This window comes from Cimex lectularius, unplaced genomic scaffold (assembly GCF_000648675.2).
Source record: "Cimex lectularius strain Harlan isolate CLEC.00 unplaced genomic scaffold, Clec_2.1 scaffold57, whole genome shotgun sequence".
NCBI lineage: Eukaryota > Metazoa > Arthropoda > Insecta > Hemiptera > Cimicidae > Cimex > Cimex lectularius.
The window spans coordinates 2,002,752-2,019,203 of NW_019392642.1; the positions used below are offsets into that span (position 1 = coordinate 2,002,752).

Genomic DNA, 16,452 nt, shown 5'->3' on the forward strand with positions numbered 1-16,452 from the left:
TTTCTCAAGGTCTCAAGAGATCGGTTTTGGTCATCTGCAGTAAATGAAACTGACATTGAGAACGTTGAATACATTTTGTACTGATATTCCCTCGGCTTTCCAGCCATCCAGCCAGATTTGCAATCAATTAGTACCCCTGTACATATCACTTGATTTAATTTGATTATACGGATTAAATGTGTAAATTAGATATTGTGTTTTAACAGAATTTGTGTGTGTTTCAGATACCAGTTTGAAGATGGCGGACTGGGAGTACATCGAGGCCGTGAGCAACATCACCAACTTGTCGGGATTCAACGGCGGCTGCGAAAATGAGCCCATTTTTTACGAAAGCCCATTTGGGATCGTTTTCGCCGTTCCTGTATGGGAGGCGATAGCAACTGCTGTCATTTTATCGCTGATCATCATACTGACGGTGGTCGGCAACGTCCTCGTCATACTCAGCGTGTTCACTTACAAGCCGTTGAGGATCGTTCAAAACTTTTTCATCGTCTCGCTTGCAGTGGCGGACCTGACTGTCGCCCTGCTCGTGTTGCCCTTCAACGTGGCCTACACTCTGTTGGGTCGGTGGATCTTCGGGATACACGTCTGCAAGATGTGGTTGACCTGCGACGTCATGTGCTGCACGGCGTCCATCCTCAACTTGTGCGCCATCGCCGTCGACCGATACAGGGCGATTACCGACCCTATAAATTACGCTCAAATGCGAACCCTAAAAAGAGTGCTCGTGATGATAGCTATAGTATGGGTGTTATCGCTGGCCATAAGTTCGCCCCCTTTGATAGGATGGAACGACTGGCCAGACGTCTTCCACAGTTCAACCCCTTGCCAGCTCACCTCGCAGCAAGGATACGTGATTTACTCTTCTCTCGGTTCATTCTACATCCCGCTGTTTATAATGACCATCGTCTACATCAAAATATTCCTAGCGACGAGAAAACGCTTGCGAGACAGAGCCAGGGCGTCGAAGCTCAACGCCGTCAAGCAGAACGTCCAACAGAACTCGCTCAAAGAAAAGCATTCGCCCATCGACGGTGAATCCGTCAGCTCCGAGACTAACGAAAACGATCAAACCGAGAAAAAGAAAAAACCGAAGAGGAAGAAAAAAAAGTCGGACTCGAGTGGCAACTACCTCGCGACCCAACCGGCTGAGGACTCCGTCACGGATGTCCACGATCTCTCGTCCACCAATTCTCCGAAAAGTAAAAAGCAATGCGAGGATTGGAGGGAAGGGAGCAACAAGGAGAACCAGGTCCCGTCGGTCGCGGCAAAGAGATCGACACAGGTCAACCAGTTCATCGAAGAGAAGCAGAGAATCTCGCTGAGCAAAGAGAGACGGGCGGCTCGCACTTTGGGTATCATCATGGGCGTTTTCGTTATGTGCTGGCTACCGTTCTTCCTCATGTATGTCATCTTGCCTTTCTGCTCCACGTGCTGTCCGTCAGAAAAGCTGACCAATTTCATCACGTGGCTCGGCTACATCAACTCCGCTCTCAACCCCATCATTTACACTATATTCAATCTGGACTTTAGACGCGCCTTTAAAAAACTCCTACACATCAAATTTGCCTCGTGATCTCGTATCGAATGAAAAAAGAAGCAGATTATGTGATTGATAATAATTTGGATCTCATCCGTACAATTTGAACAAACGGGTCTATCACTTAGCAAAATGGTGTAAAAGGGTCAGCTTATCACTGTACATAATTCATTTCAACATAGATATCGTACTATGTTTAGAAGAACATAATAAGCAAGAATAGTATAACTGTTCAGAGTCATAGTTTTGAATATTTCGAACAACTAAATAGTAGTTACAATGAGATTTTTAGTGAATGTACTGAGCGTCTAATCACCTACCTACTCGGTAACACATTTTCTTTTATAACTTTACATACAAGAAATTATGTTTTTCATCATATATTAATTTCATTTAACCAAATAGTCTTTAGTGACTCAATTAATCGATGAATGCATAGGCCATGAGACGCGTTTATGCTCCATATTTTCTATGAAGAGAAGTAGACGATATCCTAACTTTTATTTTATATATTAAATATATTTTTATTTTATAGTAAAAAGTACGATCCAGAGCAATCAGTTTACCCTACCTTATACAACCAGTGATTTTTATCAGATGGATATTAAAATCAGGTCGGGCCATTTTACTCGCTGAATAACGTCAATGAACTGAACTCTACTGATCTTTTTTGCAACAAGAAACTTCGATTCCATATGTCCTCGTCTTTTTGGGTAGCTTCCTTCTTTTTACTCGTATCACAATCATGAATATTAGTGAAGGTGACGTACTGGGAAAACTGTTCTCACGAATGAAGTAGTGAGAATGGACCTAAGGACAGTTAGAAAGCTACTTCAAGAACATTCGCTCGTTGGGTTATTGAAGACCCTGTGATTTGTCACCGATAATGAAACTTTCTCTCGAACCCTAATCGCGAAGCGTCCAAAGCGAAACGAAACTGGACACTCGGATTCGAATGGAAATAGCTCAACGTTACATGAAATTAGAGATTAAAACGATTATATGTCGATTGTTGGGTCGCCTGTTGCTGTGCAAATGGGGTGTTGAAATGAACAGACAACATTGTAGCACGTCGTCGACCATCAACTTACAATGTACTTCCCGATGTAATCGTACTGAACACCGCGAAATCGATTTCACCAATTTGAACAATGAGTGTAGATAATTGTTTTTTTATTTTGATTTTTTACCTTCGCAATATGTGATAATTGTTTGTAATTTAGTTATGTAGATCTGTTCTACGGTTTAGGTATTAAATTGAAATCTGTAAAAATTTAACATTTAGATGATTATGTAAAAATAATAGTGTCGTAAGGATATAAAGTTTGTTATGCTCGATAAGATAATTTAAACAATGTTGTATTTATTATATGCATACATGTTTTACTGTCGTGTTCGAGGATCCGACAACGCGATTTCTGTTTCGATAATTTTTGAGCCCGATTATCGATAACAGTTTCGCTTTTGGAAGGAGACTCGTCCGCGGCCACACCCCTCCCCCGAAAAATAAATAATTAACAATGATTCAATAAAATGTAAATAATATTTAGTCGTAACGTTAAAGTTGTTGAGTCAAATATAAATTCTATGTGAAATTATAATGTAAAATCTGTCCGAATATTTTTTTGTCATTTATCCAAACCTTTTATGCTTTTTATTGTAAATTATTAATTATTAAAGATATAGCTGTTAATATAGATTATTGCTTCTGTCTGATAATTTTCCCTTTTTCCCTTTGTTCGCTCCTATTAGAATTGACACAGGGATCTGGGACATGAATCGAGATAAATAACAAATAAATCATTCCTTTTATTTAATTTTCTATCATTAAGTGAATAACTTGTGCTTGACAGCATGGAGTTTTTCTGGATGGAGCATTTATTCATTTTATACTTTGAAAACGTTATGTGAGATATGCCAGGTCATGCGTGATACAACAGACAATAAATAATACAACCATTTTCTATTTTCGAGTTAGTTATCATATAGTAATTAATATAGTCATGTCCGCTTGGGAAATTTGTTTCACCAGGTTTAAAACTATATCGTGAGCAATAAATTTTCTAAATGTGCTTCTTCAATGCAAAACAGAGAGGCATAAATGTCATGTTACACAGGGAATATTGTCAGAGGCTATGAAGCTGCAACAAGCTCTTCCCTTTGAGCTATACATAAGTTGTCAAATACATATTACTTTGTTTTAAATAATAGTAAAAAAAGGCAACCGTTTTTTCTTGATTCAAATGTTGGGATATCTGTAAACTTTAAGGATCATCATTTAATAAATTATTCGTCATATGCTGAAGAATTATGTTTATTAAGAACCACGACCCATTTTCAAATGATTTTCATTATTGAGAGGATGAAAAATACATAAAACCAACTTATGAGATAATTGTGTAGTGTTTAGTGACCGTCAGTTAATTATTATTTGGAGATCGTGAGATGCGGTCTGGTGTGACGTAGATTTTAGAAAATTTCTTCATTTTCTTTATCGTGCCAACGTTTCGATCTTTATTGAGATCATCTTCGGGGCCTGGGATTTATAAACATTGTTTAAATTATACAAATATATGTAGGGTATGGGGAAAAAACAAATGTATGCAATGCTAGAAGTTTTAGATTCAATACTTCGACTTCAACAATCCAAAAATATTACGCACAGAACAAAACGAACATAAACTTAACTTTTTAGAAATGGTTTATATCAACAGAGATAAACACACATCAATTACAGAACAGACACATGCCAACTCAGTCGCAGCTATGCTAATAGCATTAATCAAATTCAGTATCGATAACATACATATAAAATCATCACTTCACACAAAACATATAATATAACATATAAAACCATCATCACATTCCATACATCAAACATTTCTACATAGCCTCAATCTTCAACAATTTGGCTTTCCTTTCCCTTATTATCCCCGTCTATATAATCCTGAAAGGATAATCAGGCCGAACCATTCCCCATTTTTTCTCATTGTCGGCTCCTTTCACCTCAAAGAAGCCGACTCCTCATAGAAAAATGGATTTCTATCCCGACTTCCTTCCCCACCCCTTCAAAACCCAACGTATATAAACATAAAACATCAATATCTCACTGGCACTTTCAACACGCCACACAAAAATGACATATCTACCACGAAAAAAACACTTCGAGTGAGTACAAATATTTGTATTGATTCTAAAATGTCTAGCATTGTGTAAATTCGTTTTTTTCCCCAAATCCTACACATATTTGTATAATTTAAACAAAGTTTACAAATCCCAGGCCCTGAAGATGATCTCAATAAACATCGAAACGTTGGCACGATAAAGAAAATGAAGAAATTTTCCAAAACCTACGTCACACCAGACCGCATTTCACGATTTCCAAATAATTATGAGATATTATTCTTTTTGTGATTTTTCAACAAATCATTACCGAAATTGCATTCTTTATAACAAATTGTTAGCAAATATGGTGAATGGAGACGTCCTTTTCCAGCCCTAGGTGTACAAATCGAATAAAATTATGACCGCTGTGCATTTGATGAGTCTGATAACTTTTCTATGGAGCGCTTCCTCAAAATGAAACGGTAAATCTATCTTCCAATGTTCCCAATCCGAACAACTAAATATAGCTATCAAGGAAAAGCTGTTCGCATTTGTCGGAATAGAAATGGAGTTTTTTCCTCAATGACAACATACCGCCTTTCGATTACCACCTGTCCCGGGAATTCGAGACGATATTAACAAAAAAGCTTCGGGTCAGCAGATAAAAGAAATACTCTTTCGCATGAATCCTATATATCTTTATAACAAAGTCTTTGAAGTTGGAGAAATGAAAGACTGGAGAAAGTTATCAACGAACCAATGCATAAATAATTTTTTACAGTCTATATTTCATTTACAATATACAATATACATAAATACATTCTTTAAAATGAAAGACAAGCTCCTTGATTTTATTAACCATCAATAGGAGAATCAATTATTTAAAATCAAAATTAAAATATGCATATTTTGTTGTGTTCATGGATTAAACATGAACTTATTCAACATTAATTTACTAATAACTTAACGCATAGAATGACAATATTTATTGCACTACATGCATTCGTTAGTATATTATACGACGAAAAACAAAACTTAATCGACAGTGAGAAGCAAAAAAAAAGTGGCAACCGTCGTTTTTTTCTTGTAAATACTTGCGAAATTATATTTTTTCTTGCTACTGGATATTTTTAAAGGAAAATATAAGTAAAGCTAAATTAAATAATTATACCTAAAGAAAGGGGTATTCAGAAGGGTGTTTGTGTTAACCCTGTTAAGTCTGTCAGGTCCTGTTAGATCGAGAAAAATGATGACGTAATAATATTATTATAACATAATAACATTGCTCGGTCTAACATGCCAGGGCCAATAGATGTAAGGTTGAAAATGTAGTCACATTGCTATCCGTTAGGGCATAGCTAACCAACATGGCAGCCATGAATTTAACAGCTGTTTTTTGTTTAAGCGTATTTTTATTCTTAAATACACAATGATTAAATCAGCCCAATACATTTCTTGTTAATTTGTGACCTGTCCCTATACTCTCATTCATAAGTGGGAGGATACATCCCATATCCTATAAAGTTGTAGGCTGTTAGACCTTAGGATACAAGTTAGGTATGTCGGCACGAATTGAAGCGTGTCATTGTTAGTACTTTTCGAGTGCAAAGATAGCATTTTGAATGAAAGAGTTGATTAATTTTCTTTTTTATTAACTTCTGGCATCTCACAATTTAACACCAAAGAAAACCAAAACAAACAACAACAAGCTTTCAAGGACTGTTATAGCTTTATTTTTGGTTCTACCCATCGCCCGCGCAGCATTGCGGAAAAATGAACGTTCAACATGCTAAGAAAAGAAGGGGCATTCACGATCTTACTGGACATTTCTCTATTCGAGTTATCACGAATTAACCATCTTAGAAATATCCTGAATACCCCTAATGTTGCTATGGAAACAATTCAATTCAGTAAGGAGTGTTTCTTCCTCTTGCGTTGACTAACCGACTAAAATTAGACGTGGCATCGATTTTATGTGCTTTTGAATGTTGTGTTGTGAAATATTTTGGATACTCCTCCATCAGCGCTAGTCTTGATACTTGCAAATTCTCTGACATCACTGGTCGACTTTTCACCCTCTTTGGCAATTCGTCCCAATCGTGTTCGACATGGTTAAAGCCGGGACTACATGCTGGCCACTCCAAACATTGAATTGAAGCTAATTTCAAATGGTCACCAACGACCCTAACGGTGTAAATAAAACCGTCGTCAATTAGTGGCTATAAAGAACAACGTCTTCTGATAACACATCTTCAATTCATCGCGCAGCTGTTAGGGAACCCTTCGACGAAGATCAAGTTTCTGCGAAGTTTCATAGAAATGCTTCCCCAAAACATAACACCACCACCTCTATAGGTTCGCCAGAGTGAAATGTTGCGGAGATATATCGCCCTCCTTTTCTTCTCCAAACCCTCTCTCGGCCGTCAGAAGACCTCAAACAAAACCTTGACTCATCCGAAAACAAAATTTCCGTCCAATATTGCTCAGACTAATTGATGTTTTATGCCTTGTCACAAGTTCTCTACCACTGGCAGGCCATCTCGCAAGTAACATGTTTAACTTATTGAAGTCGTTGCTTGATCTCAACAGCGGTAGCATGTTAAAAAAGGTACAACTTAAATCCTCAGGGCCTAGATTTATTAAAAACAATACAAATAAGTTTTTTTGACATAGTAATAAAATTGCGTAAAATAAATATCCAAAATTAAAATTAACAAGGAACAAAAAATATAACAAAAATTATTCACTAGAATACCTACATCTCCAAGAAAAATGAATATATTCATTTTATAGGTTAAGATTGCACATGTTGAGTAAGGTGTTGAGCGACAAGAGATGAGTCATATATATATAAAACAAGTTGTTGAAAGGCATAATTACAGTTAATCAAACCACCGGAACGTTAGGAAGCAACTTTAGAGAAAGACCAACAAAAAAGGGATTAACTAATCAAAGATTTATTTACAAAATCCAATTGTCAACACAAGTAATAGATTTATTTTTTTTTCCTTGAAAACGGACAAAATATAAGATAAGTAATGAAGGATTGTCTAAGAGATAATTACAAAAATTAAGGGAGGACACTTTGTTGCTTCTCAATATAGAAACAAAACAACAACTAAAACAACTTACAACTAAAAATTATACAATGAAATTAGCGCTATATTTACACGCCCTTTTACAAAACTTTAACTTTTTTCCTCGCCAGGTAACAGCTCTGCACCCATCCACTTCAATCTAAAACCGGTAAGTCTGGGGCAGACACATAGCAATTGTGAAAATATCTTCATTTTCAAAAAAAGGCATGACCATGATTGATTCGCCATAGTATGCTCAACTTAAGCATTTTTTCTCTAACTTTCGTTATCAATCGTTTACTGTCCAGGCTTAGTTTACTGTGTATATAATTATTATTTTTTAAATCAAAGCTTACTCTCTACAGCGATATATTTATCACTGCTTCTATTTTTTAAGCAGTTAAAACAGCACCAGGCCATCAGGAAATGATTACATTTTTATTATTGCTGAACTAGCTATCACACGTCCAATATTCGATCATTCTACTACGTCATTTATGTATAGTGAAAACAACAGTGGACTCTTGAACAGCCTTGCTTATCTCCTTTTTCCATCTCTAGCGCTTACTTATTTACTTGACACATTAAACAGTTTGTGAATAAGTGCGCCTCAAGTCACGGTATCAAAGGCAGCTGGGAAGTCAACAAAAAAGGCGTACACTTTCTATCTTTTCTTGGCAGTATAATTTTAATGTTAACTAGTCTGTGATCATAAGTCTGTAAGCTTAAGTAGTTGGACCGTCGTTTCGTTTTTAGATTTTTTGCTGGATAATATCATTTTATTAATTTAATTATTATGTTTAACTGCAATTATGCCTTTCAACAACTTGTTTTATATATATATAGATGACTCATCTCTTGTCGCTCAACACCTTACTCAACATGTGCAATCTTAACCTATAAAAAGTATATACATTCATTTTTCTTGGGGATGTAGGTATTCTAGAGAATAATTTTTGTTCCTTGTTAATTTTAATTTCGGATATTTATTTTACGCATTTTATTACTATGTCAACAAAAACTTATTTGTATTGTTTTTAATAAATCTAGGCCCTGAGGATGGCGATATAAGTAGCCGGAAGCTGTTCATTTTTCGTTTTATTTCATCCGTCATTTGACCTCCCGAAGATCCAACTCGTAACATTAAAAAGTAAAAAATATTACCAACTATACTATAATTAATTTTATTTTTTTAGGAATGTCTAATTAATTAATTCGATCCTCATTGACTTAGTCCTCCGTGGCGTAACTCAAGGGAGAAAAACAGTAAGAAATGCAATTTGTCTAAATAATAAAATGAGCAATTTATATTTTCCTCGTCCGACTACAAACCAATTTGGTGTATGCGTTGAGCGTGGGAGCCTTTTCTTGCGATAAATGTGAAGTATAGAAATGTTGTGGTTAAGCAGAACGCTTTTTTCCCTCTGTCGAACGTCTCCTCTCCTTTTGCAATATTCTCCTTGGTGGCGATGTGCCTGGGACTCTGAGATATTTGAAATCCCGATCAAAGAAAGATTTTTACTTATTTCTTTTGGAGACGGTTGTATAAGAGAAACATTGCGCTGCAATGAGATCAAATATTCAACCCCGTATGTATCACGTGTGTTGCATGTAATATAACCATACCCAGAACAAGTTCTCCGACTTCGATTTTGCAATCGGAAAAACATCCATGAACATCAATGCCCGCTTTAATAACAACAACGACTTTTCTGTATATTTATTTGTTTCTGTTTGATTTTGTAATTTAAAATATTTCTAAAACATCTCTTTTACTTTCGTTTGATTCGTCGAACGTCTGCGAATAATGGGTATAAGGAAATAAAACGGTGTTTTTTATGTGTGGAAATGATTATATTACGATCCAATTTTACCATTTATTAAGTTTGAAACAGACTTAATAGCATTACTTTCAAATTCGACAAGAAGTAAAAAAATTAATTAATTAAGGTTTTAGTTGAGACAAAGAAGGCAGTGTCACGAGCGGGATTGGAACCCACGATCTTCGGCTAGATACGCCGCTGCTCTACCACTTGAGATATCGTGACCTCGATCCACTCGGACACTAACTTCCCATCTCAACCCCACCTTTTGAATTTTCCCTCCTTTTTGCCATTTTTCAAATGTCGTGTAATCTATTCGATTCTCGGCGACAAATGAAATGGCCACGGAGAGCTTTAGTGAAGGTATACTTCATTTAAACTTATTAAATTCACTAGTTTCGTGGTCCGCTTGACCAATTAATATCTTTCAAATAATTAAGGTTTTAATTGAGATAATAAAGTCAGTGTCACGAGCGGGATTCGAACCCACGATCTTCGGCTAGATACGCCGCTGCTCTACCATTTGAGCTATCGTGACCTCGATCCACTCGGACACTAACTTCTGGCAAAAATGGAGGGAAAATTCAGAAGTTGGGGTTGAGATGGGAGGTTGGTGTCCGAGTGGATCGAGGTCACGATAGGTCAAGCGTATCTAGCCGAATCCCGCTCGTGACACTGACTTTTTTATCTCAATTAAAAACCTTAATTAATTGAAAGATATTAATTGGTCAAGCGGACCACGAAACTAGTGAATTTAAAAAAATTAATGTCAATTTCTCAGAGGTTGTCGATTTACACAATACCGAAATTAATCTACTTTTCACCTGGTCCCCTCAACGGGTTCAACTCCACATCTCATTACACTAATGGCACAGGAAGAGATGAAAAATATACCCTTTGATATTACAACAAATCATGCTTAACAGGCGATCAGCTAGTTAGGGGTAAAATATAGTTGGGATAAGTTATTCGAGTGTGTAAATTTGAATGATGACTGTTTAAGCGAAGCTGGGTAATTATAGTTCGGGGTCTTGCACACGACCGAACTGTTGAAAAGGAATGAGGCCCCTAACCCGAACTTTATTCATAGGCATTGTATGAGGTCCTCATTAATTCACTTTATTAGCTATATTAGCTCTCTGATAAGCTGATTGGTATAATTAATGAACATTTTGGTGAACTACATACAATTCAACCGACAGAAATGTTTGCAATTCTACGTAGGTAAATGATATTGTTAATTGCTTGATGGTCTGAAAAGCCGATAATCAAATGAATGACTTACAGACAGATCTAATCCTATCGGAACTTCAATAGCGAGATAGTTGTCATATTTGACAATATAGAAAGAAAAAGTTGTTTAGAAAAATATGTTTAGAATAAAACGCATATTAATCATAATGACATTTTATCTCAACCAAGACCTTACATAGAAAGAATAATTAATTGAAAGAAGTAACTTAGTCAACTGACCACGAAAAACGTAAATGGATTAATATTTATTAAGTAAAAGAAGTACCACTTCACTGAACAGCTCCCCGTGGCCAAATTCAAACCTGATTACACATTTAACGAAGTCGCGATAGGTCGGGTAGTTGGAGCGGCGGCGAATTGAACCGAGGGTCTGGGTTCGAGTCCTGCTCGCGACACTGATTTTTTCATTTCAACCAAAACCTTACGTAAAAAGGTTAACGAATTGAAAGAAGTAATTTGGTCAATAGACCACTAAATATAATAGATTTAATAAGTAAAACGAAGTACAACTACACTAACAGCTCCCCGTGGCCTCTTCATATGTCGCCGAGAATCGAATCCTAATTACACTACATTTGAAAAATGGCAAAAAATGGGAAATTTCGAAAGGTTGGAGGTTGAGATGGGGAGTCACGATAGACAAGTGGTAGAGCAGCGGCGTATTTAGCCGAAGGTCGTGGGTTCGAATCCCGCTCGTGACACTGACTGTTTTATCTCAACCAATACCTTACATAAAAAGAACAATTAATTGAAATAAGTAACTTGGTAAATTGACCACTAAAAAACGTAAATAAATTCTAAATCATAATTTTAATATATTCCAATAAAAATTATTTAAAACTATCTCTAAAATGAGCAAAATTGATGCTAAATTATACAACATTACTTGACCTAGAGCTAATTGAACTTCGGTCTCCTAAACTCCCACAAAATATTAAATAAAAAATAATTACGTATATACACATTTCTGACCATATACCGTAAATACCCTACGAAATCCTTCTAAAAAAGTTATAATTGTTCTTACCACCATTCAGTCCTAGGAACTACCTACTTCCCAAACCGGTGGAAATTATTAATCATAAACCCTTCCCCAGCCTTATAAACCTCAGCATCTCCCTACACCATATTGGTTTGCTGCCATTACTTGGCAAAATCCTTTTAAAAAAACTCATGAAACACCTACATTTCATCATTGTCAACTCTAAAAATTTTGACCCATCAATTCGGGTTCAGGCAACATTACTCTAGCATGGAGAATTGCACAGATCAGTAAATCATCTAATTCCCCATTGAGCGGAAGGAATGTTGATCCTGTGTGGAACCCGGGCTTGCTCTCAGAACTAAAGGACATACTTCTAATCATTTATTAACTCACCGTAAAATCCCATCTGTCCGGTAGGTACAGTGCGCATTCACGTACGAATCGGAACATCCTTCTCTCCCATCCCCCATCCACTATGTCGATGCGGGTGTTCCACATGGCTTCATACTTGGTTCCCTTCTGTTCATCTTGGTTGGTGGTTCAAACTACTAAAAAGTTACTTGACAACAGGTCAAAACTCTCACTACAACACAAATCTCATTTACACATTACTTCTACAACCTTTCTCCACGTACGGAATTGAACTCTAGGGTTCAACCAAGCGTTCTCAACCCCAATTCAGTCAACCTTATTATCTCGATATATGCCACCACTGGACCATCATCTCAACCATCCAGTCCAGCACCTTTTATCCCAAATCCTTCCCCACAATCCTCTAATTGCATGATGCCTAAAGTGAGGCCTCGCGAACAATGTTTAAGGCAATAATTAGATAAACAAAATTTTTACTGTGTTAAATTGAAGTTTTTGAAAAACCCATGTAAAATCTTTATTTCGCTTTTTTACACGATTTTGAGGTGTGTTTTGACGTTTTTTACTACACGAAAATCTTTAGTACTTTATTAACACTAGAAAGGAGGATCAAAGTATCCTGTTGAGTACTAGCAAATTATTTTTCCTAATCCTCAAATGTAATTTATTAATATAAGTACCAGAAAAAGTACCATATCCATATAAATAATGTGGTTTTATCGAGTGGCTTAGGTTTTCAACGTCTAACACATGGATTTCCCTGACGTTTACGTGAGAAAATATTCCTGTAATAAATATTTGTTAATTCACACTTTAAAAAGTATGATGGTTTTCATTCCGGTAATCAATCATACTTTAGTTTAAATTTAAACTTGACACCACGCGATTTTTTAATACTTTGTTTTAAGAGTTCAAACTCTGTTATTCTTTTGCCTAAGGTGAACTGAATATTAATTAAGTTTTCGGTGAGGGAAGTTTTAATGAAAGAACTATTAGAAGTATGGAAAGATTTTCGGTTGATACGACCTATGAAAACAAACCGCTCGGAATTCAATATGAATCGATGATGAATTTCTTGAGAAAGCTGTGGAATGAAAACCGTAACAGAACTTGCAAGTTTCCAGTCGTTAAAGTTAGTAGGAATAGGTAAAAAGCTTGGTGAGTTGGTACCGCAAAATTCGAATGGAAAATACGAAATGTCAGTAGAATTTTCTTGCCATGCTTGATAGTCAAAAGTGAGCTTTTTGGCCACGTAATAACATGGTTGAAAAATATGTCATATATGACAACCAAAACCGATCAGACGACTGGTCATTTGCTAAAACAATATGTTTATGCAACAAAAAATGTTGATTTGTTCTACCAAACGGAGTAAACAACCAGTTCAACAAAATACTACTAAGAAATTGAACAAATGCATCAAAATGTTTGCAAAATCGCGATTCCCATTTGACACTCGCATATTTTCTCTGCTTCACGGTAAAACATTGAGTCATGTGTACTACGCAAGCTAACCTAATCCTTACTTTACCTGTTTATCCAAAGCATAGATAACTTGATTCTGAACTTTCAATTAATTAATCTTTTTATGTAACGAAAAAGTCAGCGTCACGAGCGGGATTCGAGCCCACGGCCTTCGGCTCAATACGAATCCTGATTACACGACATTTGAAAAATGGCAAAAAGGAGGGAATATTTGAATGGTTGTGGTGTGGAGAGTGGTGTCCGAGTGGACCGAAGTCACGATAGCTCAAGTGGTTAGAGCAGCGGCGTATTGAACGGAAGGTCGTGTGTTCCAACCCCGCTCATGACACTGACTTTTTCATTTCAACCAATACCTTACATAAAGATAAATTAATCGATAGAAGTACTTAGTATTAACTGAAAGAAGTGCTTAGTATGTCGAAGTTTAATGTAGCTTATTACTTGACCGGAGGGGGGGCACGGCGGCCTGCACAGATCGCTGTTCGTGTGCCACAGAGCTATAGGGATTTTCAAATGTATGTCTGATACACGACGCCATGTTAAGAAGACGAAGCAAAGCGTAAGTTTCGGTCGTTTCCCGGGAGCTCTTCTGGGGTTACATACCGTTTTATTATTTATTTAAAAAATAAAACATGGTGAAACATACTATTAAATCCATGAAAAAATTCAGGACCAACTATTTGTTATATGTACATATTATTAAAGTTCAATGCGGTTGGCCGGTAATTATTATAAGACTTTTACCTTCGATCATTCTCATAAGATCGATCATCGGTTTACTCACCTGCCTTGAATTAACTACACTTCGGCAATTGCAATAATACTTTATTGATTGTATAATCATTAAATTAACGATTAAATACTGAAATACAAGAACAAAGATGTCAGTTACAGTCTACCCATCTCATTTTAAATGTCGCTTCCGTAGTTTGGTTTCTTCCATCGGCCTGACGGCTTCTGACCTCTGGAAGTTAATTTACTTAAACTCGCCGACATTGTTTGTATTGTGTTTATCTTAATTTATTGGATTGAATGTAATTTATTAGCGTGAAAGGAGGGGGATGTTTCGTCCCGCTCCGAGGAATATCGAGTACTCCGAGGTGAGTGTGTGACGACTGAAGAGTAAAAGTAACAATGTAGCGAGAATGAAGTGGGTTTACATCAAACCATCCTCTTCATACAATAATAAACACGGCCCAAAGGCTACTTCACAGAATTATTACCCTACGGCATGAATCTGCTATTACTAATAGTACCATAAAATCTATCAAATACAGACAAACCAACATACATATCCATGTCATTTATTCACGCATAATATCACATAAATTAAACACATTTCTCTCTTCTAAAAACTTCAAAATAGCTTTCAAAAACTATAAAACAATTGACTCACTTTTTTCCAAAATTAAAGATCCCACAGCAGTAACAAATAAGTCTGACATAATTTGGTAATTTACAAAATCATCGTTTAAGCTGTCCGGGAAACTTACAATGGAATTACATCCCAATATCTGGATAATAGAGTAAAGCAACATATCTATGATTGCAAAAAACCCAAGCAAAATCCTACAGCACTGACTACCCACCATTTTGAACACCAACAAAACTTCGACTTCAACAATCCAAAAATATTACACACAGAACAAAACAAAAATAAACGTAACTTTTTAAAAATGGTTTGCATCGACGGAGATAAACACAGGGTCAATTGCTGAACATGTAAACTCAGTCGCAGCTACGGTAATATCAATAATCAAATTCAGTGTCAATAACATACATATATCATTATCACATCACATAAAACATATATATAACATATAAAACAATCATTACATTCGTCACATCAAACATTTCTACATAGTCTAATTCTTCAACAATTTGGCTTTCCTTTCCCTAATTATCCTCGTCTATATAATCCTGAAAGATAATCAGGTCGAACCATTATCCATTTTTTCCCATTGTCGGCTCCTTACACCTCAAAGAAGCCGACTCCTCATATAAAAGTGTCTTTCTATCCCGACTTCCATCCCAACCCTTTCAAAATCCAACGTATGTAAACATAAAACATCACTATCTCACCGGCACTCTCAACACGACACGCAAGAATGACACAATTACGCAGAAAACAAACACTTTGAATGAGTCTAAAATTTCTAACACTGTATAAATTCACTTTTTTCACATCCTACATGTATTTGTACAATTTAAACAATGTTTATAAACCCCCGGCTCTGAAGATGATCTCAATAAAGATCGAAACGTTGGCACGATAAAGAGATTTTTTTTTCTCAAACCTACGTCACACCAGACCGCACCTCCCCATCTCCAAATAATCATTGGCTAACGGTCACTAAACACCACACATTAAATACTTAATTAAAAGCCAGACAAGCGAGATATCATAAATCATACCATAAATTAAATTAGAAGTCGGACTGCACTAGAAATATATCTTTTGCCTATGTAAAATTTATTATAAAAGCCAGAAGTGAAACTTTTCCTTTAAATCGCCAACTTTGCTACAATGCTTCTTCTTCATTTTAAGTGAGTTTTAGGACATGGGCCATTTTACCTATTTGTCCTATTTTGGCTCGGTACATGACTAAATGCTTTCCGCCTATTAAAGTGAGAGTTACTGGAATGAGCTAGATGCTTATCTCCGTGAGTTATAAAGATCAACCTTTAATTAAAATAACGTTGGTGGTTGAAATTGTTTGAAATTTAAACCTTTTTGGTTTTCTGTTTATTTTTTATTTTGGTGTTGAGTTTAGATTAGATAGATTGGTTGAACCAAAATTATCATAAATA

General features: G+C 36.1%; 1 protein-coding gene across 1 annotated transcript; it reads left to right on the top strand.

Moving 5' to 3' along the window:
- The first annotated feature begins 225 nt into the window (after positions 1-225).
- LOC106661650 (tyramine/octopamine receptor) lies at positions 226-3,177 on the top strand. Its single transcript, XM_024229986.1, is given in 3 exon segments — positions 226-1,121; positions 1,204-1,262; positions 1,265-3,177. Coding segments are annotated over 3 exon segments (1,254 nt in total). The 5' UTR covers positions 226-238; the 3' UTR covers positions 1,577-3,177.
- The last annotated feature ends 13,275 nt before the right edge of the window (positions 3,178-16,452 follow it).